Genomic DNA, 25,958 nt, shown 5'->3' on the forward strand with positions numbered 1-25,958 from the left:
CTACCTAGTAATAAATGAGGTTTAGACAATATGTCACCCTCGTATCCTCTGAGAATTTAAACGAAATTCAAATAAACAGCTTCCCGATTTCCCCCGTGTCTATGATCTGATTCTCCAATATCATTCCCTCCCACTGTGAGTGAGAGAGCTCGACCAATATCGAGGAAGATGAAGTAGAAGAAGCATCAGAAGGACGATATTCAAACTGTTTCAGAGCATCTTCTGCTAAGCGACGTAGCATGTTGCCAAGAGCGCGATTTGATAACGCCATGACGAACGGACGCTCTCACCGAAAAATAAGTTTGCTACATTAAGATATGAATCCATGGTCTTCTTGCAAGGTAAAATGGTGGGTCATTTTAAGAGAGGGGGGGGGGGGGGGGGGGGGGAACGGACGCTCTCACTGAAAAATAAGTTTGCTACATTAAGATATGAATCCATGGTCTTCTTGCAAGGTAAAATGGTGGGTCATTTTAAGAGGGGGGGGGGGGGGGGGGGAAGGGGTCAACCACTATGTCAGGACCCGTCCAGAATTCCTTCCCCGGAACCCTAGACAGCCCTGATCCCAGGGAAACCCTACCGAACCCTCCAACGGAAAATCCGACAGAGCCTCCCCTAAGGGATTTAATTACCACAAACTACCTGCACTGAAAACACACTTCTAAAAACATCTCCTTATTCCTCCCACAAACTACAAGTTGGTTCCACAAATTGCATCACTTCAAAATAAAACAACAGTAGCAACCCAGTGCATAAGAACAACAATACAGTATACAGAGCATTATACAACAAATGTGGAATCTATAAAATGACGGATAAGAATGTAATACAAAATAGAGAGGAAAAAGGGAAGAAAAACTTCTTGAACCTTCGGCAACGAACTGAGACGTCGGGCTCGCCCCGGACAATCAACGTCTCCAACCTGGACCTAGGGGAACGGAATTTAAGAGTGTGAGATGCTAATCATCTCAGTGAGTGACCCTATCTACTATACAATATAATACCACAGTAATACAGTAGATAGATAATAATTAATTGGAAAATAATAATTTCTCTCAAAACCCTTACAATTCTCTCAGTTGGAAAAGTTCCCCTTTTTAAAACCTTTTCGCAAAACCCAGTATGCATATCTCCCGAAAATCAAGGGATTAAATAATTTAACAAACAACAATTAAATAAATAAATACCCCAAATATATAATTAAACTGTAATAAATTATAATAAATAAATTTTAGAACACCTTTGGGGTTTTAAACTTTAATTGCAATTTACACCGACAATTACACCTGACGCACCACACCATATACCGGTGATGCCCTCCGATACCCAGCGTCCCGAGCACCGACTGGCGGGAGATTAAAGAGAGAAACCTGCAGTGGTCACTTCGGCGTCCCGACAGTACCGACTGCTAAAAACCATCACCCGGCCAAGGAGGGGGGCGGCTGTGCACAACAATAACCTTGCCTGCCCACGGTCCAATGGCAACTCACGGGTGAAGTAATAACCGTGCGCTAAACCAGATAATAATCGCGCACTACCACGTGTCCATACACCATACACCAGAACACCAATACTGTATGAGTGCGTCTAAAAATAACAATAATAACCAACCGTACCGTTTTACAAAATTACCGTGGGAAGTATACCAAATTTTCACAAAACACCATCCCACATATTTTTATTCAACAACCCGGTACGAAAACATCGATAACAGATAAAACCATACCTTTTCTCGTAATACGAGATTCAACAATTGAAATACCGCGGGCATAATTTATAAAATTAAACCAAATATTTTCGTAAAATATTTAACCCAATTATGCTCGGAAATTATTACTTAAAATCATGTACAATTAATACCGAAATTCACTTCGCTCATGCATAGTAATAAATTAAACCACAATAAAATAATAATCGGGAATTTCTTAATGACCCCAAAATTTCCATTTATTACCAATGGGTAAATATATATAAAATAATATTTTTCCCGATTATATTTAAAGTACACCATATAAGCAGAAATTACAAATATCAAATTAATACCACATAAATACAATTAATTATCCAAAAAATATTTTTAAAGGTGGGTCACTCACCTGGAGCACGCAATTAACCCATGATCCACCACGGGATCAATTCTACAACTCACCGGTGCTCCTAGAACAAAATTCACAGACAGTCAAATAAATTAATATTTTATTCGGGTAAATAATACCCGGTACCCGGGGCTCAAACACAAACTTTAACCAAAATGGTCGAATGATATACCGGATCGAAGCTCGTGGGACGAGGATCACAAATCCGGTCTCCATCGACCCCAATTCCGCCGGAGGTGGCCAGAATTTGGTCGGAAAGTTTCGGCCGGTGTTCACTTCCCCATATCTCGCAAACCGCTTCGAATTTCTGGGATTGGAGGCCATTTTTGGATTCAGAGGACCCAAAATAGGGGGATAGGAGGCTCAATTGGGAGTGGGCTGGCCGGAAAACACAAGAAAAGAGGAGAGAGAAAATCCGGCGGCCGGCGGCTTCTCCGGCCCGATCGGCGCGCGTCCGGCGGCGGCTGGCCGTGAAAATTGGCGGCCAAGCTCGCGAGGTGGCGGGCTTCCTTGGTGGCTGGCGCGTGAGGGCTATGGGTGGCCGGAATTTGAAACACAAGAGAGAGAGGGACGGTCGGGAGAGAAGAAAGAAAAGCTGCGTGTGTGTGTGTGTATTTCGGGGAAGAAGAAGGAAAAAAGAAAAAAAAAAGAAAAAGAAAAAGAAAAAGAAAGGATTGGTGTTTTAAAAAGAAAAGAAAAAGAAAAAGAAAAAGAAAAAGAAAAAGGAAAAGAAAAAGAAATAATTAAATAATATTAATAATATTATTATTATTCAAAAATAATAAAATAATTTGATTTTTTTCACATGGTTGACATGTGGCATTTCACCATGGTGACACATGGCCACCTTCATTGAGTCACACGTGGTACCTCGTTATGCGTGTAAAAATAATATTAAAATAATACAGTATTTGAAAAATTTTACAGGTCCATAACTTTCAAACCACATGTCCAAATCGGACGTACCGCTAGTCTACGGACTCGTATCGACGAGCACTTCACAACCATGCATAAGTCAACGCTCAACCTTGCATGAATAAAAAGTCAACTCCGGCACCCCTTGGACAGTTTGGACCTCAACTTGTTTTGCTCAAAACTTTCAAACCGTAGCTCCGTTTTCAACGTGCTACCAGTCTACGAACTCGTGCCAACGTGTACTCCGTAACGGTACCTCAGTCAACCTAGAATTCCAACCGGATCAAAAAGTCAACTTTTGACCCCTTGGTCAACGGTCAACAGTCAACCTCGGTCAACGTGCGAAAATTTTCGACATGGTTCGGGACGGGGTGTTACAACTACCAGTACTGAATCAAGTTTTCTTTAAGTAAGAAGGCATCCCAAAATGAAATCAATTGAAATATCTTCCAAAATAGTTGAAGGCATAGTATAAATTCCCGTATTTTGGGTATGATTAGCAGATTGGCACATTCCGATAGTGCTGGACAAATTGAGAGACCATCAGCTTCAAATGAGGCCAATATAATAGCGTTCTTCCACCAATGAAATAGTTTTATCTCTCCCTGTGTGGGGCAACTAAATCACCACTATGCAATTCCTTGATCAGGTTAAGCCCAAGAGATCCTTTCAGGATGCATAGTTTTGTTCCTTTGAAAGTGGGTTATCACTTATATATATATATATATATATATATATATTTGCTTTGTTTGCTTGCACATTTTTTTGTTCCCTAACTCCTATATTTGATACTGCATTCATAGAAAAAGAAGTACATCAAACAATGCTATTACTACATAAATCCTAATTTCCCTGTAAACTTACTACGTTTTGTTATTAATTTTTGTTATTTGTTTAAGTAGATATTATCAGAACTACCATTAAGATCAATTTATGTAAGACATTTAACAAATGTTTCATTTTATTTTCTAACCCTGTCCTGCGCTGTCTCAGGTTCAACTACTTTTATGTCGATATATGACGAAATTGCGCCTTTGGTTTTGGTTTTCTTTTTCTTTCTTTATGTTTTATATTCTTTTTGTGTTTGCATCATCGGTGCTGTCCTGTTAGCACTTATAAAGTAAATGTTATTCTTAGCTATAGGGAGTGCAATGGCATAGTAGATGGATTAATAAATAGAAAAACTCTTGTACATGAAGAAATATGCTTTCTGATGGACCGTTCTTTAATTTATTAACTATCTTTGTTTTTGAATAGTTTTTTTATACTAGCTCCTGCATGTAAAATGGAAGAAACATTTATGCAACTTTACACATTGTGACATAGTAGAATATTTTTGTGCCATTGGATTGGAAAAGTTAAATCCTTATGCCAACTAGCCATTTAGATTATCTTAGCTTATAGATGATTCCCAAAAAAAAGAAAAAAAAAAGAAAAAATGTAATAGGAAACTTGCATCAATTGGGTGGATATTGCAGAATATCAAATTCTTATTTCATTTAGTATAAATTGGTAATTTTTGTATTCAAAGTTATTTGCTTACCTCTGTTTGAGTAAAATAACTTTCTGAGTCCCGTAACAATCAGCTGGTTAGTATTGTTTATTATTATCTTAAATTAGTATGCTAATGTATAATTCATTTTTGGAATTTTTATGAATGTGACTATGCATGAGTGCTTGTGTCTTGATGATAAACAACTTGGGTCAATATATTAATCAAAGCATCCTTTCAGACAATGTTTTTGACATATAAAAACCCAAGCACAAGAATCAAAATCTTGTTTCACGGATACTTTCTTGGCAAGAATGGTCTTACCTAAACCGCCCACACAACCTTTGGATACAGTTCAGAGTTAATCTTCCTTCTTAATTGTGTTTTCAAAGCCATTCTTGCCTCTGAGATTATCACATCATCTTCCTTATCATACGCATGTTATTTTCTCAAATTCCGCCGCAGCAGCTCTACAATGGAGCCACTAGCCATCTCTCCATCAACAAATCAGATACCATAAATATGCGAGCTTCTATATGTGCCTTTGAGCCTTGCCCCAAAAAACCAAGCTCGACTGGTACTGCATGACATATGTTTTGGGAGAGCCTCCATGTGAATTTGTTTCTACCAATATCCATATAATTAAGACTAGGAAGAATTAATCCCCAAATTCTGCTGTTTTTGCTGCTGTGTTTTCAAGAATAATCAGATACGTACGTGTGTTGGTGTTATTGGTGCATTCTAAGTGAAGCTACACCGTTTTATAAACAGCACCTGATATATGGATGGTCTTCTTCTCCAGGGAAAAAAACGAGTGGAAGAAAGTTATTCGAGTTGCAGAGAGTGAAAAATTCCACCAAGCTGCTTCTTTTTCTTTCGTGTTTTTCATTGTTGTACTTTGTGAGTTTCTGAGTGAATCAAGTTGGGAAACACAGAAAGAGAGAGGGTGTAAAAAGGGAATTGGGTTGGTTTTGGGTATCTGTGTGATTCCATCATTGTAGCTCTGAAACTAGACTTGTAAAAGCAGCAATTCAATAAGAAGAACAGGGGCTCTCAGCGGAGCAACAAGGACATAGGCGAGTCGCCGAATCTCGATCAATGTTGTGTGGTTTTTTGTTAGAATTGTTTTAGTTTTTTGTTCTCTGATTCCATAACAAAGACAAACCAAATGATGGCAAAAAGGTCCCACGAATCCATGCAAAGAAATATATATCCAGCTTCCAAAGTTTGATAATAAAGAGCCTAATTTAGCAGGGATAATGCCGAAACGAAACCTGTTCTTTCCTAGTATAAGAGTGAGCGACTAGCTTTGTAGGCAAATCGGGGAAGTTATGCCCAAATTTCCGATTTTCCACTTCAAAAACTTGTAGGTTTGTCAAAGGGCTAAAATCAGGTACTTCACCAGAGAAGTTTGCTGATAGAGCAAGAACTCAAGGGTTATGAAAGGTCCTCAGGGAACTTGGCAGAGAACCTAAAGTCATTATTGTCCTTCAAACTTACTTCAGTCAACAATGGCAGTGAACTTAGCCAACCATAGGAAACTCACTGTGAAATTCTTATGATCAAGATTCCTCGAACGGAAAAGTGGAACTGGGATTACTCCATTGTAGTAGTTTGAGGTCATATTCAGAATCTCATGTTAAGGTAATTTCACCAATAAATAATAGTACCAGGCTGTGGACCCCATAAACCAAAAGAAGCCAAAGAGAGAACTACCAAACTTGGGAAGGTTTTGTAGAGTGGGAAAGAAAGATTCAATGGAGAAATTCTGGAGCAACGGATGAATAATGATGTGAAGCTGAGCTACTTCATAACATTCTAGAGTCAAAGACACGTAACATTTTTAGAGTCAAAGAAAGTCAAAGATACATAACATTTCACAGTATAAGAAGTACACCTAACTCAGCTCCGCCACACTTTTGAATCGTCAGATGAAAATCAAAGCAAAATACTTACTTTCCGATGTTGCCAGAGTATTGAAGCGGGTGAGCTTTCATCCTCTTGCCAACACAATTCAGACTTTTGTTGATCTAGAGCCTCACCGGCTATATATCTGGTTTCAGCTACATAACCCGGCACACAAACCTCCCCCAACATATATTGTACAACAATATTAATTCAATTGGACACTACAAATTACCAAACACTTTTTTAATACCTACTGCAAATTTAAAGCGTTATTATCAACGTGATTTCTTAATAATTCTTCTCAAACATTTCACTCCTCGTAGCTATCTTATTTGTTGTGGTAATCTGTTATTCTGTAATATCAAATTATATATAAATGTTAAATGATTTACTTTATATATTAAAAAAATTATATTTTATGGAACTCCCCTAGGGCAAATAAATTGCTTTATGCTTTGTGTAACTATACTTGTAAATACCAATTTGACAAATCACAATTAGTATCTGACCTCTAAATTCCTGTTTGGGTCGCATACTTCATGGGTGGTACTAGTGCGAATTAAGTTGGTTCCTTTTAAAAAAAAAAAAAAAGAAGTTCCTTTGCTGGCAGAAAAATGATTAATTGGAAATTTGAAATTGTGTATGCATGACACATTTAATTTCTATATATATGTGTATATATATATTAACCATTTATGACAATTTTCTTCTATTTTGATGTCTTTTTTTTTTTTTTTTGGGTGAAACTTCTATTTTAATGTCTTGATTTTAATTTTTGAATGTGAATGTGAGTGGTGAACAATTGAACCAACCTCATTTTCAATTTACATATCTCTTAATTAGCATGTCTTTTCCGCTTCTGCATCTTGTCTTCCATCTTGTCTTCCATTCCATGTAAATGAGATTTAATTTATATACTTAATTCCATAAAAAAAATTATATATATATATATATACTATGTGTTTTAAATTTTTTTTTAAGTGAGATTTTATGATTTTAATGTGAATATATGTATTGTTAACTTTTATTATTATTATTAATGTCATTAATATTACAGTTAATCTCATTTTTTATATGTTAATTTTTAATTTTTAAGTTAATTAATATTTCTTAAACTTTTCTAGGTGACATTAAATAAATTTAAACTGAGTAAAGTATCAATTGTGAATTTAAATACCATTGTCTATTTGATAGTAAAATTAAAACTGAAAACCTTTCATACTGGAAGGAAAAAAAAAAAAAAAAAAAGATATTCCAAATCCAAATTATTGAAAAATAGATTTTGAAATTGAAAGCAAAATAGATTTTTCATTATTAATAGAATTTTAATTTTTTTATTTTATTTTAGCCAAGCCATTAAAAAGAAATTCAAAAGGTAGAGAGAGTGAAGGACGAGTGAAAATTGAAAGATTCTCAGTTGGCAAGCACCCCAATGTAGTGGGCAATGTCTCTTCCAAGTTCCTCTCCACTCCTTCACATTGCATCCTCAACTCCTCCTCCAACCTCCAACGGTCACTTCCCTCCTCCACCACGCCCCGACTCTCTCGTATCCTTCTTCTTCTTCTTCGGAACGACGACGTTTAATCCCCACTGTGAATCCCTTCACTCCCTTACTTTCTCAAAGCATCCCATTTGCTGTTGCTCTCCCTCCTCCATGTCCTCCCTGGCATCCCCTTCAACCTCTCCGGTTCTCCCATTCTCTTCTCCATATTCTGTTCTCAAAAAGTAATTTCTGAATTACAGAGTTTCAATTATGTATGTGGTAATTAGTTAGCGTTTTTATTTTGTGGTAAAATGGTCTGTATCAGTTCCAGGACAGCTTGTTGTATTCAAGAGCGTACTGTGTCAGTGAATCCATTATTGTATGGGATGTGGATGTTGGAAATGATTGCTGCTGCTTATTTGCTAGTAAAGGCGCTGCTTTGTCACTTACTGATGATGGTATTCGAGGTTTGGACTTTGTCAAGAGCTTTTGTTCCAAACATAGGGGTTGAGTTCATTGGATTAATGTGGAATAAATGGGTTTCCTGGTAACAGGCCAGGATAAGAAAATTAAGCTTGAAGACAATGATTCCTCGCTGCCAGCAAAAGTAACACATATGTTTTATTTGTAGGGATTATTGCTAATTTGTTTATGTTAGTTATGGTTATTACTTATTTGGGTTTTCTTATATATGATTGACCTCTTATTGATGGGTTTACATTGAATTTTTGTTAAGTTTACTCGTTGGTTCAAATTTATGTTCCTAGATGATAGAAAAGTTTCCTCATATTAGGGGTTACTGAGCTTTCAGATTGCCTCCTTGTTTGAATGGCAAACCTCAACTCAAGTGCCAATTAGTAGTTTCGACTTTCTATTGTAAGCATATTTTGCAGCTGTTTGTTTTGTTACTCATTTTTTTATAATTCTCTGTTGTAATATATAAGGTCGTCTTTTATCACAAGTATGGTTCCTCTTTTCTCATGACAACCTTATCCAGGTGTCCTGGATGAACTTTTTGTGTCTTGGCTTTAGCAGGTAATGATTTCTTCCTCTTTGTGTTACAGCAGATAGGTCTGCAGTCGGGGTGTATTGGATGAATTGTTCTCGTATAGTGGCCCCATTGGTGCACTTTACTCAAACAAAGCTGTGTCACTTGTCCTCTGGGGCGCCTACTGTGCAAGTATAGCATATCTTTTAATAACGTTTATTATTTACACATTGTAACTTGATCTTTCTTTCCTTACTTTAACAGTTTATAACGTTTATTATTTACACATTGTAACTTGATCTTTCTTTCCTTACTTTAACAGTTTATCTGTTTTCACCATGGCCCCTGCGGGTGCACTTTACTCAGACAAGGCTGTGTCACTTTTTCTTTGGGCGCCTACTGCTGTAGTATATCATATCTTTTTATAACATTTATTATTTATATATTGTGACTTGATCTTTCTTTTCTTACTTTAACAGTTTATCTGTCCTTGATAATGCTGTGCATTTGTTTATCAACTTATTTCTGCATTCAACAGGAAGTACGGGCTTGCATTTATAAAGATGTATCAGCAGATAATCCCCAAGAAATTGTCTGGGTAGAGGAGGATAATGGTGTTTGGAAAACTAAAGGACCAAAGGGTGAGGAAGGCTGCTATTATGTTTATGAAGTATCTGTCTACCATTCTAGCATCCAGAAAATCGAAAAATGCTACGCAGAGGATCCATATGCTAGAGAGTATACTGGTTGTATACTAGAGAGTATACTGTAGGGAATTTGATGCAGTTGATTAAAGATTTCTACAGCCTTGGACTAGAAAGAGTCGAGCATACATTTTCATATGTCATCGCTATTAAACCTGCTTAATTACATTCTATTTTATTTTTATTTTTATTTCTGTTCTTTCTTTTCTTTCTCGTGTTATTTATGTTCTCCTATTGCTGCATTAAGACTGACGGAAAGGATTGATATCAGTATCCAAGGAGATACAAAATGCCTCTTTTATACAAAATTGTCTTGGAGTCTACTTCAGCCTATATTCTGACAAATGAAGACAAGTTTCAATTATTATTTTGGCTTTCTTGATTTGATTATTAGTTTTGGTGCTATGTTGATTTCTACATGTGTTTTTCTTCTCTTACATGCTACATTGATCTACAGTGCCAGTGACCACATTATAAATTTCGTGGTGGTTATCTGACCTTCACTACGCTGGTATTTTTGTTTTTCTTGATCTGAGTGATAAATTTGTACTCTACAGAATATGAACATGTTTTGTTCTTCCTATTTTATGAATCTTCTTTGCATAGTTCTAGATGGATATAGAATTTTTATCAAGTACCATTTCTCATTGTTTCTCTGTTCAATGGTTAGCTTATTTTGCACATTAGTATGTGTTCTAAAGCTTGGTATACAGTAAGGTGGCAATATCCTAACTTAACTTCTGGGATAATTTGTGGCATGGTGCCAAAGCTTAATTATCTGGATGGTATCTTGGCAGATCTGACAATAAATATGAATCACTTAAAAACTAATACAGATCAAGAAAAGCTTCTCTAATAATTGTGCTTTAGTTTAGTATTTTAAGTTAATTCTGAGTTTATATATTTTATGAAATGCAGTTTTATTACCTTAGGGATTTTTATTAGGTTTTGCTTCTTTAGGGTTTTATAGTTGGTTAGCTTCCATATTGGTTTAGAGCTGACTATTATACAGGTAATCCTAATAATTGCCTCAAGGAAGAAAACTTGATCATCTATTACATAAAACAAAATTTCGGTTTTTGGTTTTCTTCCCACTTCTCCCACTTGTCTCTTTCTCTTCTCGTTCTTTCCTGCTCCGGCATCATATGCACTAACAGACATGAATTTTCCCCTTATGGATTGACTCAGAAGTTGATCTTGCTTGCGCACTTTAAAACAGAACCAGAAAAATAGATTTCTAAGATTCAAGCACATGATAACTTTGACAATCAAGCTTCAATATGGACTCATTTTAACAATCATTCTAAAAGCTTAAGCTGATAGAAAACAAGTGTAACAATGCATATAGCAAGCTTTAGAACACATCTCAACAAGGTAGGTAGTGGATGTATGGTTGGTAATGCCAAGCCATTCGAATTTGGTTTATCATGATTGAATGGTTGCAATCCTTGTTATTTATTTTGAGTATTATTTGCTTCTTGACTTGAATGCTGATAAATATTCCAAATGAATAATATACATGATATGAGTTAAATCGATAGAATTGCATTCCTAAAATTGAACAAGTAAGATGTTGATAGAATTGCATGTTAGATCATCACTTTGCATCAACATGTTAAATCGATAAAAATTCTAAAACATGTTGATGCAAAGTGAAAATTTTTCAATTTATTTAAGATGTGGAAATTGTGGGAATTTGCAGATAATGAGACACTTAAAAAGTTTCCTCCACATTCAGCTCAGCAACAAGCTCTAATTACAGCTGTCGAAAATGATGATGGTACAACTGGGGGTACTAAACTTTACTGCCATTGGTTAATATTTCTGTTTAATCTGTCTCTTATGATCTTTTTATCACTCTTATGAAGGAACAATCCTGTTCTGTAGGGTATCCCAAAGGCAGCAATACAAGTAACCCAACTGGTTCCTGCCATATAATTTAGAAAGATGGTCCAGGTTTGATAATTTGTCATTGTTTAGTTATCATTTTTCCTAAAAGGTTAAACTAATTGGAATTAAATTTAAACATGTTTATGTATATCGAGTTAACAAGAGTAATAGAAGTTTAAGTAGATGTGTTATCGCTTGATTGAGACATGTTAACACTTGATGTAAGGCCCTGCTGTTACTATTAAATTACCACTTCTCCCAAAAGCTTAAGCTATTGGGAGGAGGGTCATCTATATGTTCTCTTAAAACTCCTCTTCAATTAGCACTACAAAAAATGGCTCTTACATGTGCAGAACAATTAATTATTAGAAATGGGGTTAGTAGGACTGATGACAAGACTAGAAAGTAGACTTTCCTTTGGTCACGAAACAAGAAGATTGGGTTACCATGTTAACTTACTATTATTTCCAAAAGCTTAATCTTTCAGGAAGTGAATCGAACTATGTATATCCAGTTAAGGTTTAGCAGTGTTGACAGTTTAATAGCCTTTATTGCTAAGGCAGCACTAAAGATCTTGTGTTTAATCATATGTTTTTTTCGTTAGTATGTTTAGCTTAGACAGTTAAATGTTACTTGTGACACCTTAACTTTTTCTTTCTCTTACCAATAGAAAGATGTACTCTAGATATGGAATAACGAAATATTAGTTCTGGTATGTTTGCACCAAAAAAAAAAAATTAGTTCTCGTATTTTTATTAAGTGTTGCATTGGATTTTTTAAAATCATTGTTATCCAATTAAGTGTTGCTTTCAATGTTTTACTGTCCTTTAAGAGATAATTTCCCATTTACTCATTTCCTGTTTTTATGTTTACTGTTTTTAGTCGTCTCCTTATAGTTTTATTTAATATTAAGAAAATATATGTATTTGGTTCAGGCACTTAATCGTATTGGTCTCACGTTGTTGGATGTTGTCTACGACCATTTGCATGGAAGCGGGGGTCCTTTGATGAAAATTCAGTTCTTGACAAGGTCGTGATTTCTTTATTATTAATTTTGTGTGTCTACCATTGCTTAACTCATAATTTGTTATTCCTGCAAAGTTTGCCTGCTCTTCTCTTGTCCTTGGCAGATTGTTCCAGGTTACTATTTGAGAAGAAACACTGCTGGTTTCATAGAGAATAGCAGATGTGTCAATAACACTGAGTGAGCATTTATGGTTTAGCGTTTAATTATTGATGATCTTTTGCACTGGACAGTTGACTATAAGGTGATTATTTAGACTGTAAGATGGTTAAAAACAGTTTTGCATACTAGCGCACAAGCTTTTTTTGTTCCTATTCAAGATAGGGTTTATGATTTTGATGTATCAGTATAGCTATAATTCTTGATTTTAAACCATTTTCAATCAGTTTTATGGCCTTTTGTTTAGGTTGATGGGTTCCGTTTTGATCTTCTGGGTCACATAATGAAAAGAACAATGGTTAGGAAGTCTGACCAACTTGGCATGGTGTGACCATAAACACAAAATGGCTAAGCAACTAACAGTAATAATAATATGTCTATCGATGATAGCAAAAGATGTGCTGTGCAGCCTAAAAACAGAGAGGGATGGAGTTGATGGTTCTAGTGTCTACAGGTAAGTTGGCGTCATTGTGTGATATTCAGTTTTATCAAGTGACAGTCTGGGTCTTTCATTTTCTTTCTCTCCACATTATATGTTAATAATGCTTAAATATATATAATTTTCTAGAGATATGGTGAAGGTGGGATTTTGGTGTAGTTGCCTAGAATGGATGCGGAGTTAATGCATCACGGTTCCATCTTCCTCGGACTGGAATTCGGAGGTACTTCATTATTTCCATGATTGTTCTGGAAAGCAAGTTTATGCCAATGATATATAAATTGCATATATTTTATCAAATTCAAGTTGTTAATTGAAAAAACATTATCGTTATCTGTTTAGAGTTATGCAAAGGAAAGGTTAGGCTATCTCACCCTATAAAATAGACAGAAACAGTGATGTACCTTGTAAGTTGTAAATGGATACTTTTATTTGTATAGCTTTCTTATGCAAGCTTCAAAACTTACTTTGTTGTTTTACAATTTTCATCAGTTTTTTTTTTTTTAAATTAAATTGGCTTATGCAGTTCTTCCAACAGAATGGTAAGTACTCTATCTGGAGGGGGGAGAGGGGGGGGGGGGGGGGGAGGAGAAATCAAACAGTCATTATAACTTTAGAAAACATCTTCCTACTTTGACTAATTGAAAATAAAAGTAAATCCCTTAGCTCTTCTGGAGTTGATGCCCATATGGCACCAAGGAGTGCAGATGATCCCAAAATATTTTGCATCATCTTATAAATGTATCATCAGTGCCTACAATCATGTCATGTTGTCTTGATATATAATTATCTCGTCAGTTCAGTTGTAGGTGTTTCTTTATCTTTGTGGAACATTTATTTTCATAAACAATTTGAAATTTTAATTCAGTTTCAACGATCGAATCTGGGTTGCAATACTTGGTGGATCTTCATTTGGCCATCCACTTCAGCAAGGATTTGCGACTGCTCTATTTTTGCAGATATATAATGATTTAACATTTTTAAGGTTTGTTTTAGATTTTGGTTGATTCAGTCTCTGCAGGGAAATTTTCCTACAGAACCTGTTAAATGTTGTTTTCCTATGTTCAAATCTTAGTAAAACAAGACTTCCAATTCTATTAATGACCTAATGACTAGAGTATACACAAATTAACTTTTTGATGATGAAGTTGTAATTAAGTTTACTGCTAGAACTGGTGCTATTGGAGGTAATGTTCTCTTTGATGTTAGGTAATTGCTAATGCAATCATGGGCTAATGAATAGTGCATCCATAAATTAGAATTGATGTTGCAATGAGGTTCTTTACCGGATTTGAGGGTGATCAGCAGAAAATTTTGCCTTCTTATGCACATTTTTTCTTTAATATATGGTTATTTTACTTCTATTAGAATGTTTATTGATTATCTTTCTGCAGCCTAATGGTCACAACCAGGACACAGCTGCTGAAAAACTTGTGCTTGCTGTGTCAAAGGATCACATCCAGGCTAAATGTCTTGTTCAATTGATGTATTTATGGTCCATACATGCATACTAATGGTGAAATTAGAAGATCTCTTAATATTCATGGCATAAAGCTGCACAGCAGACTGAATCAATGAACATCTTTTGGTGCTTAGAACTTTAGGTCTTTAATCATCTGGTTGCATGATGTAATTTCGAGGTAAACGAGATCTTTCACTTTGCAATAAGTTAATAGAGGCCAACTTTTTGTGCTACTTGTGAGTGATGAGTTCCCAACTTAGAGAACTGATATGAAGAAGGATCATGCAGACCAAGTTAATTAGTTCTTGTTCTATTTCTTTGTCAATAAGTAGAAATTTGCAGTGCCTAAAATTCTAGTCATTAAGTCTTTTGCTTTCTAGGTACATCTATTCCCATGTGCACTACATCTATTCTTAATTTCTTATCCAAGATTTTGCATATTATTATGAATGAATTTATGTGTTTCTTTTTTTCTTTTTTTCTTTTTTTTTACTTTTTTTTTTTTTTTTTAAATTCCCTATTTGTGCATGCTAGCATGCTTGTACTATTGACCGCTTCCACAAATGTTTCATATCAACATAAACAATTTTCATGTTCATGCTCCTCTATTAGAACTATATCTGTCTCCTAATCTAACCATTCTTCGATTTATATAAGAACCAGGATCCTATATCTTCTCTCACACGAGACAAATGTTCCCTAATGATGTCTTTTATTGTTATATATTTGCTACTTATCAAGCAAGTTACTCTTTATTCGGGTAGGGCTGGCTGCCAATTTGAGGGAGTTTGTGCTAACTGTGCTAACTGATTATGAAGGGAAAGAGGTATACAATAATACCTGACAATAAAGTCAGATTCAGTTGATATAAAACTGAAAATAGATTGCCTTTAACATTTGCATTATGATTTACTCAGGTAAAAGGGTTGGAAGTATCAACTCATGATGGAGTACCAGTTGCATATGCTTCATGCCACTGTAAGGATCGAATCCAAAATTGCTTGATACTCTGAATTTTGATTCTGTAAATGAGTATGGTGCATGAGGAACTTGCTTATGCAGGATCATCTTTTATGTTCTTTGGTAGATCTCTGGATATCTTGTGTGCAAGCTCATAAATCTTTTTCAATTCATGTCAATCTTTAATCCTGAATTCTTTGGAAAAATTAAGGATTCATCTTGCATTATGCTTTATGGATTCCCTTTTTTTATAGTAGATCGGAAAAGCAAAATCTTTGATTGTTAATCAAAGGACAATCTCGTTTACAAAACGCTGACAATCTTCTTTTTATGGTGAACCCAAACAAGGTTGAAGAAAGAAAAGATTTTAAAAGACATGAGTTATCTAACAACAACAGTCAATATGAATGAATATAAGAGAGAGGGAATCTCAATGGCTTTGGGATGAAGGGTATTGGTACTTTTCAAGGCAGTTGGAGGTGTATGCTCCAGATTTCCTCAAAAGCTTCTATCTTTCGATGCTAATTTCTGTTATCACTCTTAATAGATTATCAGAACCATTGATACTTGTCAGTCTTGACATTTTAAAGCTGACTCTAATGATGATATAACATTGCAAAACCATGTTATCAATATGGTAAAAACTTTCAGGTTCATTACGTTTCTGCTCATGATAATGAAACCTTTTTTGATATTTGTGACCCTGAAGGTAAGATCAATATATTGTATATGTAAGTTTAAAAATGTTTCATCTTGTTTCAAACTTATTGTCTAACTCAGTCCTTTACTCGTAGACCCCAATTGGAATTTCTGTGGATGAAAGATGCAGGATAAATCATTTGGCAACAAGTATAATAGCATTGTCAGAGGTTTAACTACATCTGTGTCAGTATATGATGGAATCACACTTTTCGTTTTCCATTTCTTTTTGCTTTGTCTTTCTTTATGTTTTATATTCTTTTGGTGTTTTGATTAAATCACTTTTTTCAGTTTTTTTAAGTAAAATTGTCTGTATTGAGTGTTTGCTTTGAGGATGGAGCGACTTGCAATTTAGTTCTAGTATGAACTTTCAGTTTACACAATTGTTGTTATCAAATCTAGTTGTCAAACGTAGAGTGTATGTTTAGTTGAGTATGAATTTTAGTTTACACAACTGTAGCTATCAAATCTAGTTGTCAAACGTAGAGTGTATATTATAAACATATTTTGCGTCCTAAGATGAATAAACACACATAAAGACATATTCATATACTTAGTTGTAGGTATTCCGAAAATATTATATTTGTAGTCCATTTATGCCATATAAATCTAAAACATAAATAAAAGTATCATGCATTTGTAACATAAATTATGAATTTCTTTGTGTAAAAATCTTTCTAAATGATCAAATCTTCCTAGGTAACAAGCCAGTTAGAAAAAACATTTCCTTGTACATTTTAGGTCATCTGATCTTAATACTGTTAAAATATTTGTTTTCCTGAATTATTCTTTTGCACATGTTTGTAGAGTATTGATGGCTTTTCTGTCTAAAAATTGGTGCATTTGATATTAACCGATCATGTGGTCAAGAGTCCTATGTTTGAGACTTTGACAGGATGCTTCAGTGTACCTGCAATGACAAAATTTGTGTTTGTCGAGCCTTGGAGAATTTGAGTGGGTTGCCCTTTATCATGACGCGCTGTAAATATGATATTGATGGATGACTTGACTTTCATGATCCCCTGTTGCATAGTAAGTTCCTGGCAAGAGATACTATGATTGACCCGTTAATGTGAAATGTAAAGCTATAATCATTGATTTTTTTTGGTGCAAATGAAAAAATATTCATAAATGTGACTGCATGAGCATAAAAACAATGTTAAATTTATACAAACGTATAGTTGTTACTTATAACCCATCCAAGAATCTTATCCGCATTAATTTTCAGCTGCTGATAAAAGGTAAAAATATGTTGTTGTTATGGGAAAGAAGAGTAGCAGGTTATGGTGCAATTAACAGATTCGAGCTGGTTGTTTTTGATTGTCTTTCTAACTAACAACGAAATTTCATCCAAGAATATCAAAGAAAAATGGAAAATATAACCTGGACCGTTTGAATTTTCAACAATGTTTCAATATGACCTAGACTTGTTTTGAAGCATTTTATCCCTTTGAATGAGAGCATATACAACGTCAAATTATTAAATTTGTGATTTTTTTCTTTTTTTCTGCTCTTAAGCTTGAAGAAATTGACTTAATATTAAAAGTAATTGTTTATATAAAACATATGTGTCAATTATATATATATATTCTGTAAAGGGTGAAAAATATTTGGTTGATTTACGTAAACAAGGTAAAAGTTTAATTTCAACAATTTTTCAAAAGCAAAATGGGAGGTTTTGATTTTCAGATCAAAAGTTAGCCAATTTTCTCTTGAAAATATATATATATATATATTTTCTAGTTGGCCAACATCGACTAATATGTAGTTTAAAGTCCCCAATTTCCATTTCCCAATGGGACGAGTTCTTCTAGTTAGAGAATGTATATTTTGAGCTATAAGTTAGACCCTTTCATATTATTAGTTTCCAAATTTATTTACTTTTAAGACAATAACCAAGAAGGAAAGAGAAAAGAAAATATTCCAGTGGAAAAGGAAATAGTCAAGAAGTTAAGAAACTAAGACGAAACCAAACAGAAAACACACACACACACACAAAAAAAGGCGACCCAAAAACGGTTGTATTTCCGATAGCGATCGATTTTATGAGAACGACCTTGTGTTTTTAACTTCAGCTTTGACATCTGTACATTATAATAACAGATGAGGGTGCTAACCTTTTCCCATTTTGTGCATCCAGTAACCAAAGAAATAAATAAATAATTAAGATTCCAAATGAATTATTAAACAAAAAATAAAATGGTCGATAATATTAATATAAATCAGTTAAAAGACATGGATTATTTTGTGATTAATGACCAGAAATAATCGGAAAATAACCAAGTAGAAAAGTGAAAAATAAAAAATAATAATAATAAAAATCGTCTAAAAATAGTGTTTATCCAGCGCCCCATAACCGCCATAACCCAAAAAAAAAAAAAAAAATCAATTTCATATTTGATTAAAATATCCTCTTCTAATTTATTATACATATGTACCATATAATATGATATAAATAAATATACAAAGAACGGGATTTTTCCAAACAAACCAGCAGAAGTCGTATTTAATAAATACTTAAAAAAATTTGGAGCATCACATAAATAAAATTTAAAAAACAAAAAAAATTCCAAATGATCTTTTAAAAAAAAAAAAAAAATACATAAAATTAATCTTGAGTACACATATTAAAAGAGATGGAGGGTATATGTCGGATTTTGTAGTAATCCTGTCCTTCAATTCCGTTTTTCATTTGAAGCTTCTCGCAGAAGGAATAGCTCATCGAAACAATTTCCAATTCTTTGAGGGAAGTCACAAATTCCAAGCCTTCTGGAATCATCTCTAATTTCTGAATATGGTCAATGGTTAATTTCTTGAGACTCGGCATCGCACCTTCCTCTACTATCCACTCTCTTAACTTAAACAATGTAGTGAGTTGAAGAGTGTCTAAGTTTGGAAATCCATGGGCAGAGCAAACCATTTCAGAACCAACATATGCATCCAAACCAAGCATAAGAAACCTTAAATTTGGTAGCTTATTCTCCAACACTGGCATTGGGTCCTGCTCCATGTAAGACATGCGCAGAGTCAATTTGGTAAGGCTTTGTGGAAGACGTATTAATCCTTGCTGTTGTTGTAATTTCATCTTCCCACACAAACCTAATTTAGAGAGACTCTTACAATAGGAAAGTGATTTCAGACTTGGAAATCCAGCTTCGGTGCCTTCTATCAACAGTCCTTTTATCAAGATTCGCAAGGATGTTAGGCGGCCTGATCGAACGATTTGGGACCTCAACACCCTTCTCACATGATCTTCATTATAATTATGATAAAACCCAGAACAGACTATCGATATTTTTCGAAGATTAGTCAATTTGTGTAGTGCATCATATGATCTAATCAACACACAAGCTGGTATATTCTTTAAGGTCACAATATCTTTTAGTTTATCTATTCGAAAACCACTTTGATTGTGCTGATAACGTGGTAGTGACAGATATCTCAAACGTACCAATCTTGATATCTTTCCCACTGATCCTCTGACATTCGCATTATTCCCAAGATCTAGAGTGTACAAATTGCGCAGATTACCTATGGAGGATGGCAGACTTATATCTTCATACTTACCACACGAGAGACTTAAATATGTCAAGCAAATTAAATTACCAATGCCTCCAGGAATTTTAGATCCCAATCTAAAATAAAGTTCCAGCACTCTCAACATTCTGAAATTGCTTGATTTTAATGTTGATAAAGAAAGAATGCCACCCAAACACAAAAGAGAACGAAGATTGGGATGTACCTGCTGTTCCACCCAATTAGACTCCACCAAAGAAGAAGACGGATTATTATTGCAACCAAGCAGCTTTCTGAAAAAGGTGCTGCATGCCCAAGGTTTTCTGAAACGACGATCAAAACCAGGATGGATGACTAGTCTTCGGGAATGACCACTACCCAAATGCTCATATGAAGAAGCCGCAGAAACATCAGTAGACAAGTTGCTCTCATGCTGCTGCTGGATAATCTGAGCAAAGCTTTCCTCTCTTGCCTTGGATATACACAAGTCTCGCATAAGATCATGCATGCGGCATGTTTTGACACCTATTCCTGTATGGTCCCTTTTCTCCACCTGAACCATGCACCTGTGGATCAGCTCTTCCAAGTGTCCTTCTGCTACAGCTTCCAATGTTTGTTTCAGCTCTTCTCTTCTCCTCGTTGTCGGTTTGGGCCTGGGTATAAATCCTTCTGCTATCCATAATCGGACCAATTTACTTTTGGGTATTTCAGTATCCTCTGGGAAGTTGCCCAAATATAGAAACAGGGGCTTCAAGTAGTAAGGCAGATCATAGTAGCTCAAGGCTAATATTTCATTCACTCCTTCATATTCTTGATGTGATTGCACTTTGTTCAAGTATGAATTTATATCTCCCAACACCTTCTCCCATTCCTTAAATGTAGTTTTTGTCCTCAACAAACCACCAAGTACGATCACTGCAAGAGGCAGTCCTCCACATTTTGTGGCCATCTGCATTCCCACCCCCTCAAATTCTTGTGGACAACCTCCTTTTGGAAATGCCTTTTTTTGTAGAAGCTCCCAACTCTCTTTGTCTGTCAAAATACGAGGTTTAATTATGGAGCTCAATGGATCAGCAGATGTTGCTACTTCCTCATTGCGAGTGGTAAACAGAAGCTTGCTTCCCTCCTTTCCTCCTAGGAAAGCACCTTTTATAGAATTCCAATCTACAGTCGTCCATATGTCATCAAGTACCACCAGACACCGCTTCTCTTTGAGCTCTCCTTGAAGCCAGTCATTTAGACCATCCTCTGTCGAATCATGTAATCTCTTCATTATCTTTTCATCTTTTCCCAAAATTTGGGTCAAGATTTCAGTGAAAACATCTTTTGGGGCAAATTTTTGAGATAAAAATACCCAAGCAGCAGAGTCAAAATGTTGTTTAACATTTTTAAACACTTTCTTGGCAAGAGTGGTCTTACCCAAACCGCCCATGCCCACTACAGAGACAATGCGGAGCTGATCTTCCACATTGGTCAGTTTAGCTGTTAAATCCCTGAAGCTATCCTCCAAGATAATAACATCCTCCTCTTCTTCATTTGGAGATCTTCTTCTCAGCTTCCGCTGCAGCTCCACCGTTGAAACACTCGCCTCGACCTCGCCAGCAGCAACAGATGCGATCCAATAAGTCTGCATACTTGTAAAGATGACTTTGATCCTCTCTCGAACAAAGCTGATCTGGGCTCGAGCTCTTTTATTATGACAAGCTTTGATGTAAGAGGAGGCTACTTTGAAGATGTAAGTCTCAATAACATCCTCAGCATCAGAAGCTACATCTTTCACTTTTAGTACCAACCATTGGAGGTGCTTGTCATGATGTTGCTTGGTATCTGCACTTTTTATGAAGCCCTGAAGGGACTGCAGTTCATCTTGCAAAAGCACCACATCATCCCTCACATTCCTCAAGGACGCAGCTTCATGGATGAGAAGCTTAGCGATTCTTTCTACTGATTGGGACAAGACGGACTCTGCTAATTTTGTTAAGACAAATTCCGCCATTTTTGTGAAAAGCTTTTGGAGAAATTTCTTTTTTCCTTTTCTTTTTTTTATAGGGAGTTGTCGATTGTTGGAGAAGATGTATCAGGAAGATGGCACTTATTATGACTTCATGAGACTAGTGCTGGTGGCACTGTCGGCCACTTGGTGGATGTGAATTTTATCAGCAATTGTGGGCGAATAATGGTTGGTCCTACTATTACAAAATTATAAAAGTTTAAGGGATACATGTGATTTATTCAGTTATTTCATTTTTTTTTAATATGGAAAAAGTAATTTAAAAATGGCTCCATTCCTATTAAACAAAATCTAAAATGGTGGGGGAACATGATTGCTAGCTAATCACCTGACATATTATTATTTTTTAGGCTAAATCTTACTAATATCCGTTTGTACTGTAATTTGTTTGCGTATATATCCTTGATTTTTGAGTTTTTACACGTTTTACCCATCAAGTTTTTAATAATTAAAGAGTGGTTTCCCAGAAATAATTAGCAAGGCCAGCTAGTACTGCAATCTTTCTTCAGTTCATAGTCATCTAAAAAAGTTGTCATCTTTCTTCAGAGCATACAACTGCTCTATCTATAAATATATATATATATATATATATATATTATATATCTTCAGTTCATATGATTTATAACCTCCAATGATATCTGAGCACTGGCTACTTATTTTTTTGCTTTGTATAATATTATAATACTGAAGTTCCAACAATCTAAGGACATTACCCATTAGATTATACTAAATTCCAATTACCCTAAAAAAAAAAAAAAAAAAAAAAGTAGAACATAAACTATAGAAAAATGAATTAATAAAAGAAATTTTATAAACATCGATCATTATTAAATCATTAATAGAAATGTTATAAAACTTTTCATCAAACAATCAAATTTTTCTAGCTTGAAAATTGGAGGCTTTTGGGATGAGGTATCAAGCCGGGCAGGAAAACTTTCATTAGACATCTTATAACTCTCAATGTCGTTAAAATATATTTATTTGCTTGATGAGTATTTAGCAAGTACTAGTGGCTTTATTTATTTATTTATTTTAATTTCAACTTGTTCAAAACTTAATTCTACATGTGAAAGTTCGACCGGGATGCTTCAGAGTTTTAAAGGTACTCTTATGTGAAAATTCTTTTCTATTACAATTTCAATCTTGATATCAATAAGCCACTGTTTATATTCTTAAAATCGAACTAAACACCTCTATATAAGTTGAAAACTCGTATTACTCCTAAAATAATAATAATAAAAAAAAATACAGCATAAATATATAAATATATATTCCTTAGCTAGGCCCACCACCACCTTTCTTAACCATTTCAAGGAAAATAAATAAATAAATAAATAAAAACCATAGAAATCTTTCTTCACTTCATAGAATTATGACCTCTAATGACCTCTGGCTACTCATTTTTTGCTTTGTGTAAGATAATAATATTAAATGCCCCTTAGACCATCGAATCCAACAATAATCTATGAACATTACCAATTACATTATACTAAATACCCATTACCAAAAAAAGAAATACCCATTATTTAGCCACAAAAAAAAAAAAGAAATACCCATTCAAAAAACCCAAACAAAGATGACCTGCGGTAAACCCAATGAAATTAATGTTAAGAAAAAATAAACAAATAAATAAACCAATGGAGTGATAGGAAATCGTTAGTCTGATAGAATATTGTCTTGCAGTTTACTTCTTTTGTCAGAATTCAATCTGGATTGGCCGACCCCATTTGAAAATTCCTCATATTTGTTACATAGGATTAGGTAGTCGTCACCGCTTTACCGCTTGAAGACAGCAAAAAATATCTCAAACATGATTTAACCATATATCGTTAAGATTTTCATACCCGTATATTTGCTGAAGTAATAATTAATATTGTCCAACAAGGAAGGAAGTGGATATTTTTAGAACATTTGCAATGATAAATATTTTGGTATTATTTTTCAAATATGGAATTGACATAAGCTACGATGTGATCACGTGAGGGATCAAAGTAATAAGAGATGAAGGAAGAGGGACTTTAAAGCAAATATATATGCAAAGATGATGAGAATGTAGATCTAATTGAACAAACAAAATAAAGCCAGAATGGACAGAAAGTGACAGTGCAGACCAAATACAACAAAAGGGAACCGTAGATGAAAATCAAGGGTGCAGATGATGAATGCATGTGGAGGAAGAGGAAAGACCAAGACTGGATACCAACTCTACGATTCTGATAACACCTGTGATGTTATTCTGATAATAAGAGATGGGTAATGTTCCAAGATTATTGGAATTGATGTTTTAACTTCTAATGGGTAAATATCCATTACCCCAAAAAAAAAAGAAAAAAAAAATTAGAACACAAATTATAGAAAAATGGATTAATATAAAATTTATAAACATCGATCATTATTTAATCATTAATATAAATGTTATAAAACTTTTCATCAATCAAAATTTCCTAGCTTGAAAATTAGAGGTTTTTGGGATGAGGTATCAAGCCGGGTAGGAAAACTTTCATTGGATATCTTACAACTTTTAACGTCGTTGAAATATATTTGTTTGCTTAAATTATTCATTTGCACATTTTACCAAGCATTAATGGCTTTTTTTTTTAATTTCAACTTTATTATGTAGTCAAAAGTTAATTTTATATATGTTTCAGAGTTTTAGATATACTCTAATGTGAAAATTCTTTCTTATTACAAGTTCATTTTTTATATCAATAAGCCACTATATATATTTTTAAAATCAAACTAAGCAGTTTTATATGCAGTTGAAAACTTGCATTACTCCTAAAATCAAGAAGAAAAAAAATAAAAAATCCGGCATATATATATATATATATGTGTGTGTGTGTATAGATATATTTATTATAATTTAAAAAAGGGAAAGTTTTCACTTAGATAAAGATTTGAACGGAAGCATATTTTCAATAATTTATTATAATTTGCGAAAAATGCTCTACCATGCTGATTAATGTTCAGTTCTTCCAACATTACAACTTTACCCTCCTTACATTATAATATTTACAACTTCCTTTCTAGTCTCTAGATTATCTTTTGTTATTTCATTTTTAAAAAAATATTATGTTGCTCTAAATCCAATTCTATGTATATCCAATGTTTATTATTTTATTTATTACATTTTCAATAAAATATTATTTCATTTTTAAAAAAATATTATTTTACTATAACTCCAATTCTATATATACCCAAAGTTTTTTTTTTTTTTGGGTAAATTATATATACCCAAAGTTTATGTACAGTAAAGAATTCAAATTATTATAAATGTCTTGCAAATTATAAGATTCTTCTTTTACTAGCTATTCTACCCTCTCGCTCATGATTTTGTAAGCAAATATTTTATTATCACACATGAAACACGATTAGTCCCCAATCCCCAAGAAGATGTCACATAAGACGCGATGTTAACGAGTAAAAGAATTATGTTTTTCTTTTCTTTTTTAACAATATATAAGTAAAAGAGTTATGTTGAACTGAAATTGCTTTTACCTTTATAATTAAATTAATTGGCACTGTGCTACACAACTTCCACTGCATAAAAAAAAAGGTGAGGTAGATAAAAATTATGCATGATTCACAAATTCATAAGCACATGCCATGTGTAAGAGTTGTACACTCTTCCGTATTTTGATTGTAAATACCAAGCCAAGTTCATCCAGGGTCATTAGTCAAGTCCATGGTCACTTGCTTGGATTTCTAGCTTTTGTTATTCGAAATAGTGCTATTATGATTCCTCGCATATTTTGATATGTATTCTTGTCGGAATGAAAATGGCCCGATAAGCTCTTTGGAGGGGGGTGGCTAGTCGGCGAGTTGTTGAACTAGACCACTAGCATAGGTGAGAACTTTTAATAGCGTGCTTGTAAACCTCTCTGATGTTCTCTCCATTGAGACCGAATAAAACGAACGCATTTCCAATTCATCGTATTGTTGCCTTGTTTACTGACCCATTTTCTAACGATTGTGTGATTACATGCTTTATTTTATTGCTTGCTTGGTGCATGCACAATACTAATATCGTGTGGGTTATTTGCTTGCGAGGGACATTAATGGTTGGCTTACTACCCGCAAGGGGCGAGTAAGCACCGCACGGCCCCGTTGTATTCTTAGAGCGGCGGGACCGTGACAGTTGGTATCAGAGCAAGGTTGGGAGTCACTCGCACAAGATGCCGAAGCTGACAAATGAAATGCGATTCGATAACA

At 34.5% G+C, this 25,958-nt stretch overlaps 2 protein-coding genes and 1 long non-coding RNA gene across 9 annotated transcripts; 1 reads left to right on the top strand and 2 right to left on the bottom strand.

Annotated features, from left to right (window-relative positions):
• Positions 1-704: 704 nt before the first annotated feature.
• On the bottom strand, positions 705-2,710 carry LOC132804941 (uncharacterized). Its single transcript, XR_009640245.1, has 3 exons — positions 2,269-2,710; positions 2,097-2,157; positions 705-928 (listed from the first exon to the last, which is right to left on the bottom strand). It is a non-coding gene; the product is annotated as an uncharacterized LOC132804941 (long non-coding RNA).
• A 5,076-nt stretch (positions 2,711-7,786) lies between these two features.
• Positions 7,787-17,440, top strand: LOC132804940 (uncharacterized). Of its 7 annotated transcripts, none has more exons than XR_009640215.1 (9): positions 7,787-8,361; positions 8,959-9,074; positions 9,205-9,286; positions 9,421-10,097; positions 11,289-11,378; positions 11,474-11,542; positions 12,412-13,113; positions 13,228-13,321; positions 13,967-17,440. XR_009640215.1 is itself a non-coding variant. In XM_060819385.1 (3 exons), exons 1-3 carry the CDS (start codon positions 7,856-7,858, stop codon positions 8,503-8,505), a joined length of 480 nt encoding a protein of 159 aa, XP_060675368.1. In that variant the 5' UTR covers positions 7,787-7,855; the 3' UTR covers positions 8,506-8,584. The 7 variants fall into 7 exon arrangements, 3 of the variants coding, with proteins under 3 accessions (XP_060675368.1, XP_060675366.1, XP_060675367.1); XR_009640214.1 differs by having other exon boundaries at positions 8,962-9,074; XR_009640217.1 differs by having other exon boundaries at positions 7,787-8,136.
• Positions 17,441-18,679: 1,239 nt separating this feature from the next.
• LOC125421252 (disease resistance RPP8-like protein 3) lies at positions 18,680-21,912 on the bottom strand. The gene is made up of 2 exons (XM_048469547.2): positions 21,155-21,912; positions 18,680-20,983 (listed from the first exon to the last, which is right to left on the bottom strand). Exons 1-2 carry the CDS (start codon positions 21,729-21,731, stop codon positions 18,828-18,830), a joined length of 2,733 nt encoding a protein of 910 aa, XP_048325504.2. The 5' UTR covers positions 21,732-21,912; the 3' UTR covers positions 18,680-18,827.
• Positions 21,913-25,958: the final 4,046 nt, after the last annotated feature.

The sequence above is a fragment of the Ziziphus jujuba genome, chromosome 8 (assembly GCF_031755915.1).
Source record: "Ziziphus jujuba cultivar Dongzao chromosome 8, ASM3175591v1".
NCBI lineage: Eukaryota > Viridiplantae > Streptophyta > Magnoliopsida > Rosales > Rhamnaceae > Ziziphus > Ziziphus jujuba.

Bases quoted from the DNA above. Each gene is read 5' to 3' on its own strand.
- LOC132804940 (XM_060819383.1), top strand. From the start codon at position 7,856: ATGTCTCTTCCAAGTTCCTCTCCACTCCTTCACATTGCATCCTCAACT. The intron at 8,137-8,219 runs GTAATTTCTGAA...GGTCTGTATCAG, and splicing joins CCATATTCTGTTCTCAAAAA to TTCCAGGACAGCTTGTTGTA.
- LOC125421252 (XM_048469547.2), bottom strand. From the start codon at position 21,731: ATGGCGGAATTTGTCTTAACAAAATTAGCAGAGTCCGTCTTGTCCCAA. The intron at 20,984-21,154 runs GTAAGACCACTC...ATGATTCGACAG, and splicing joins AGTGGGCATGGGCGGTTTGG to AGGATGGTCTAAATGACTGG.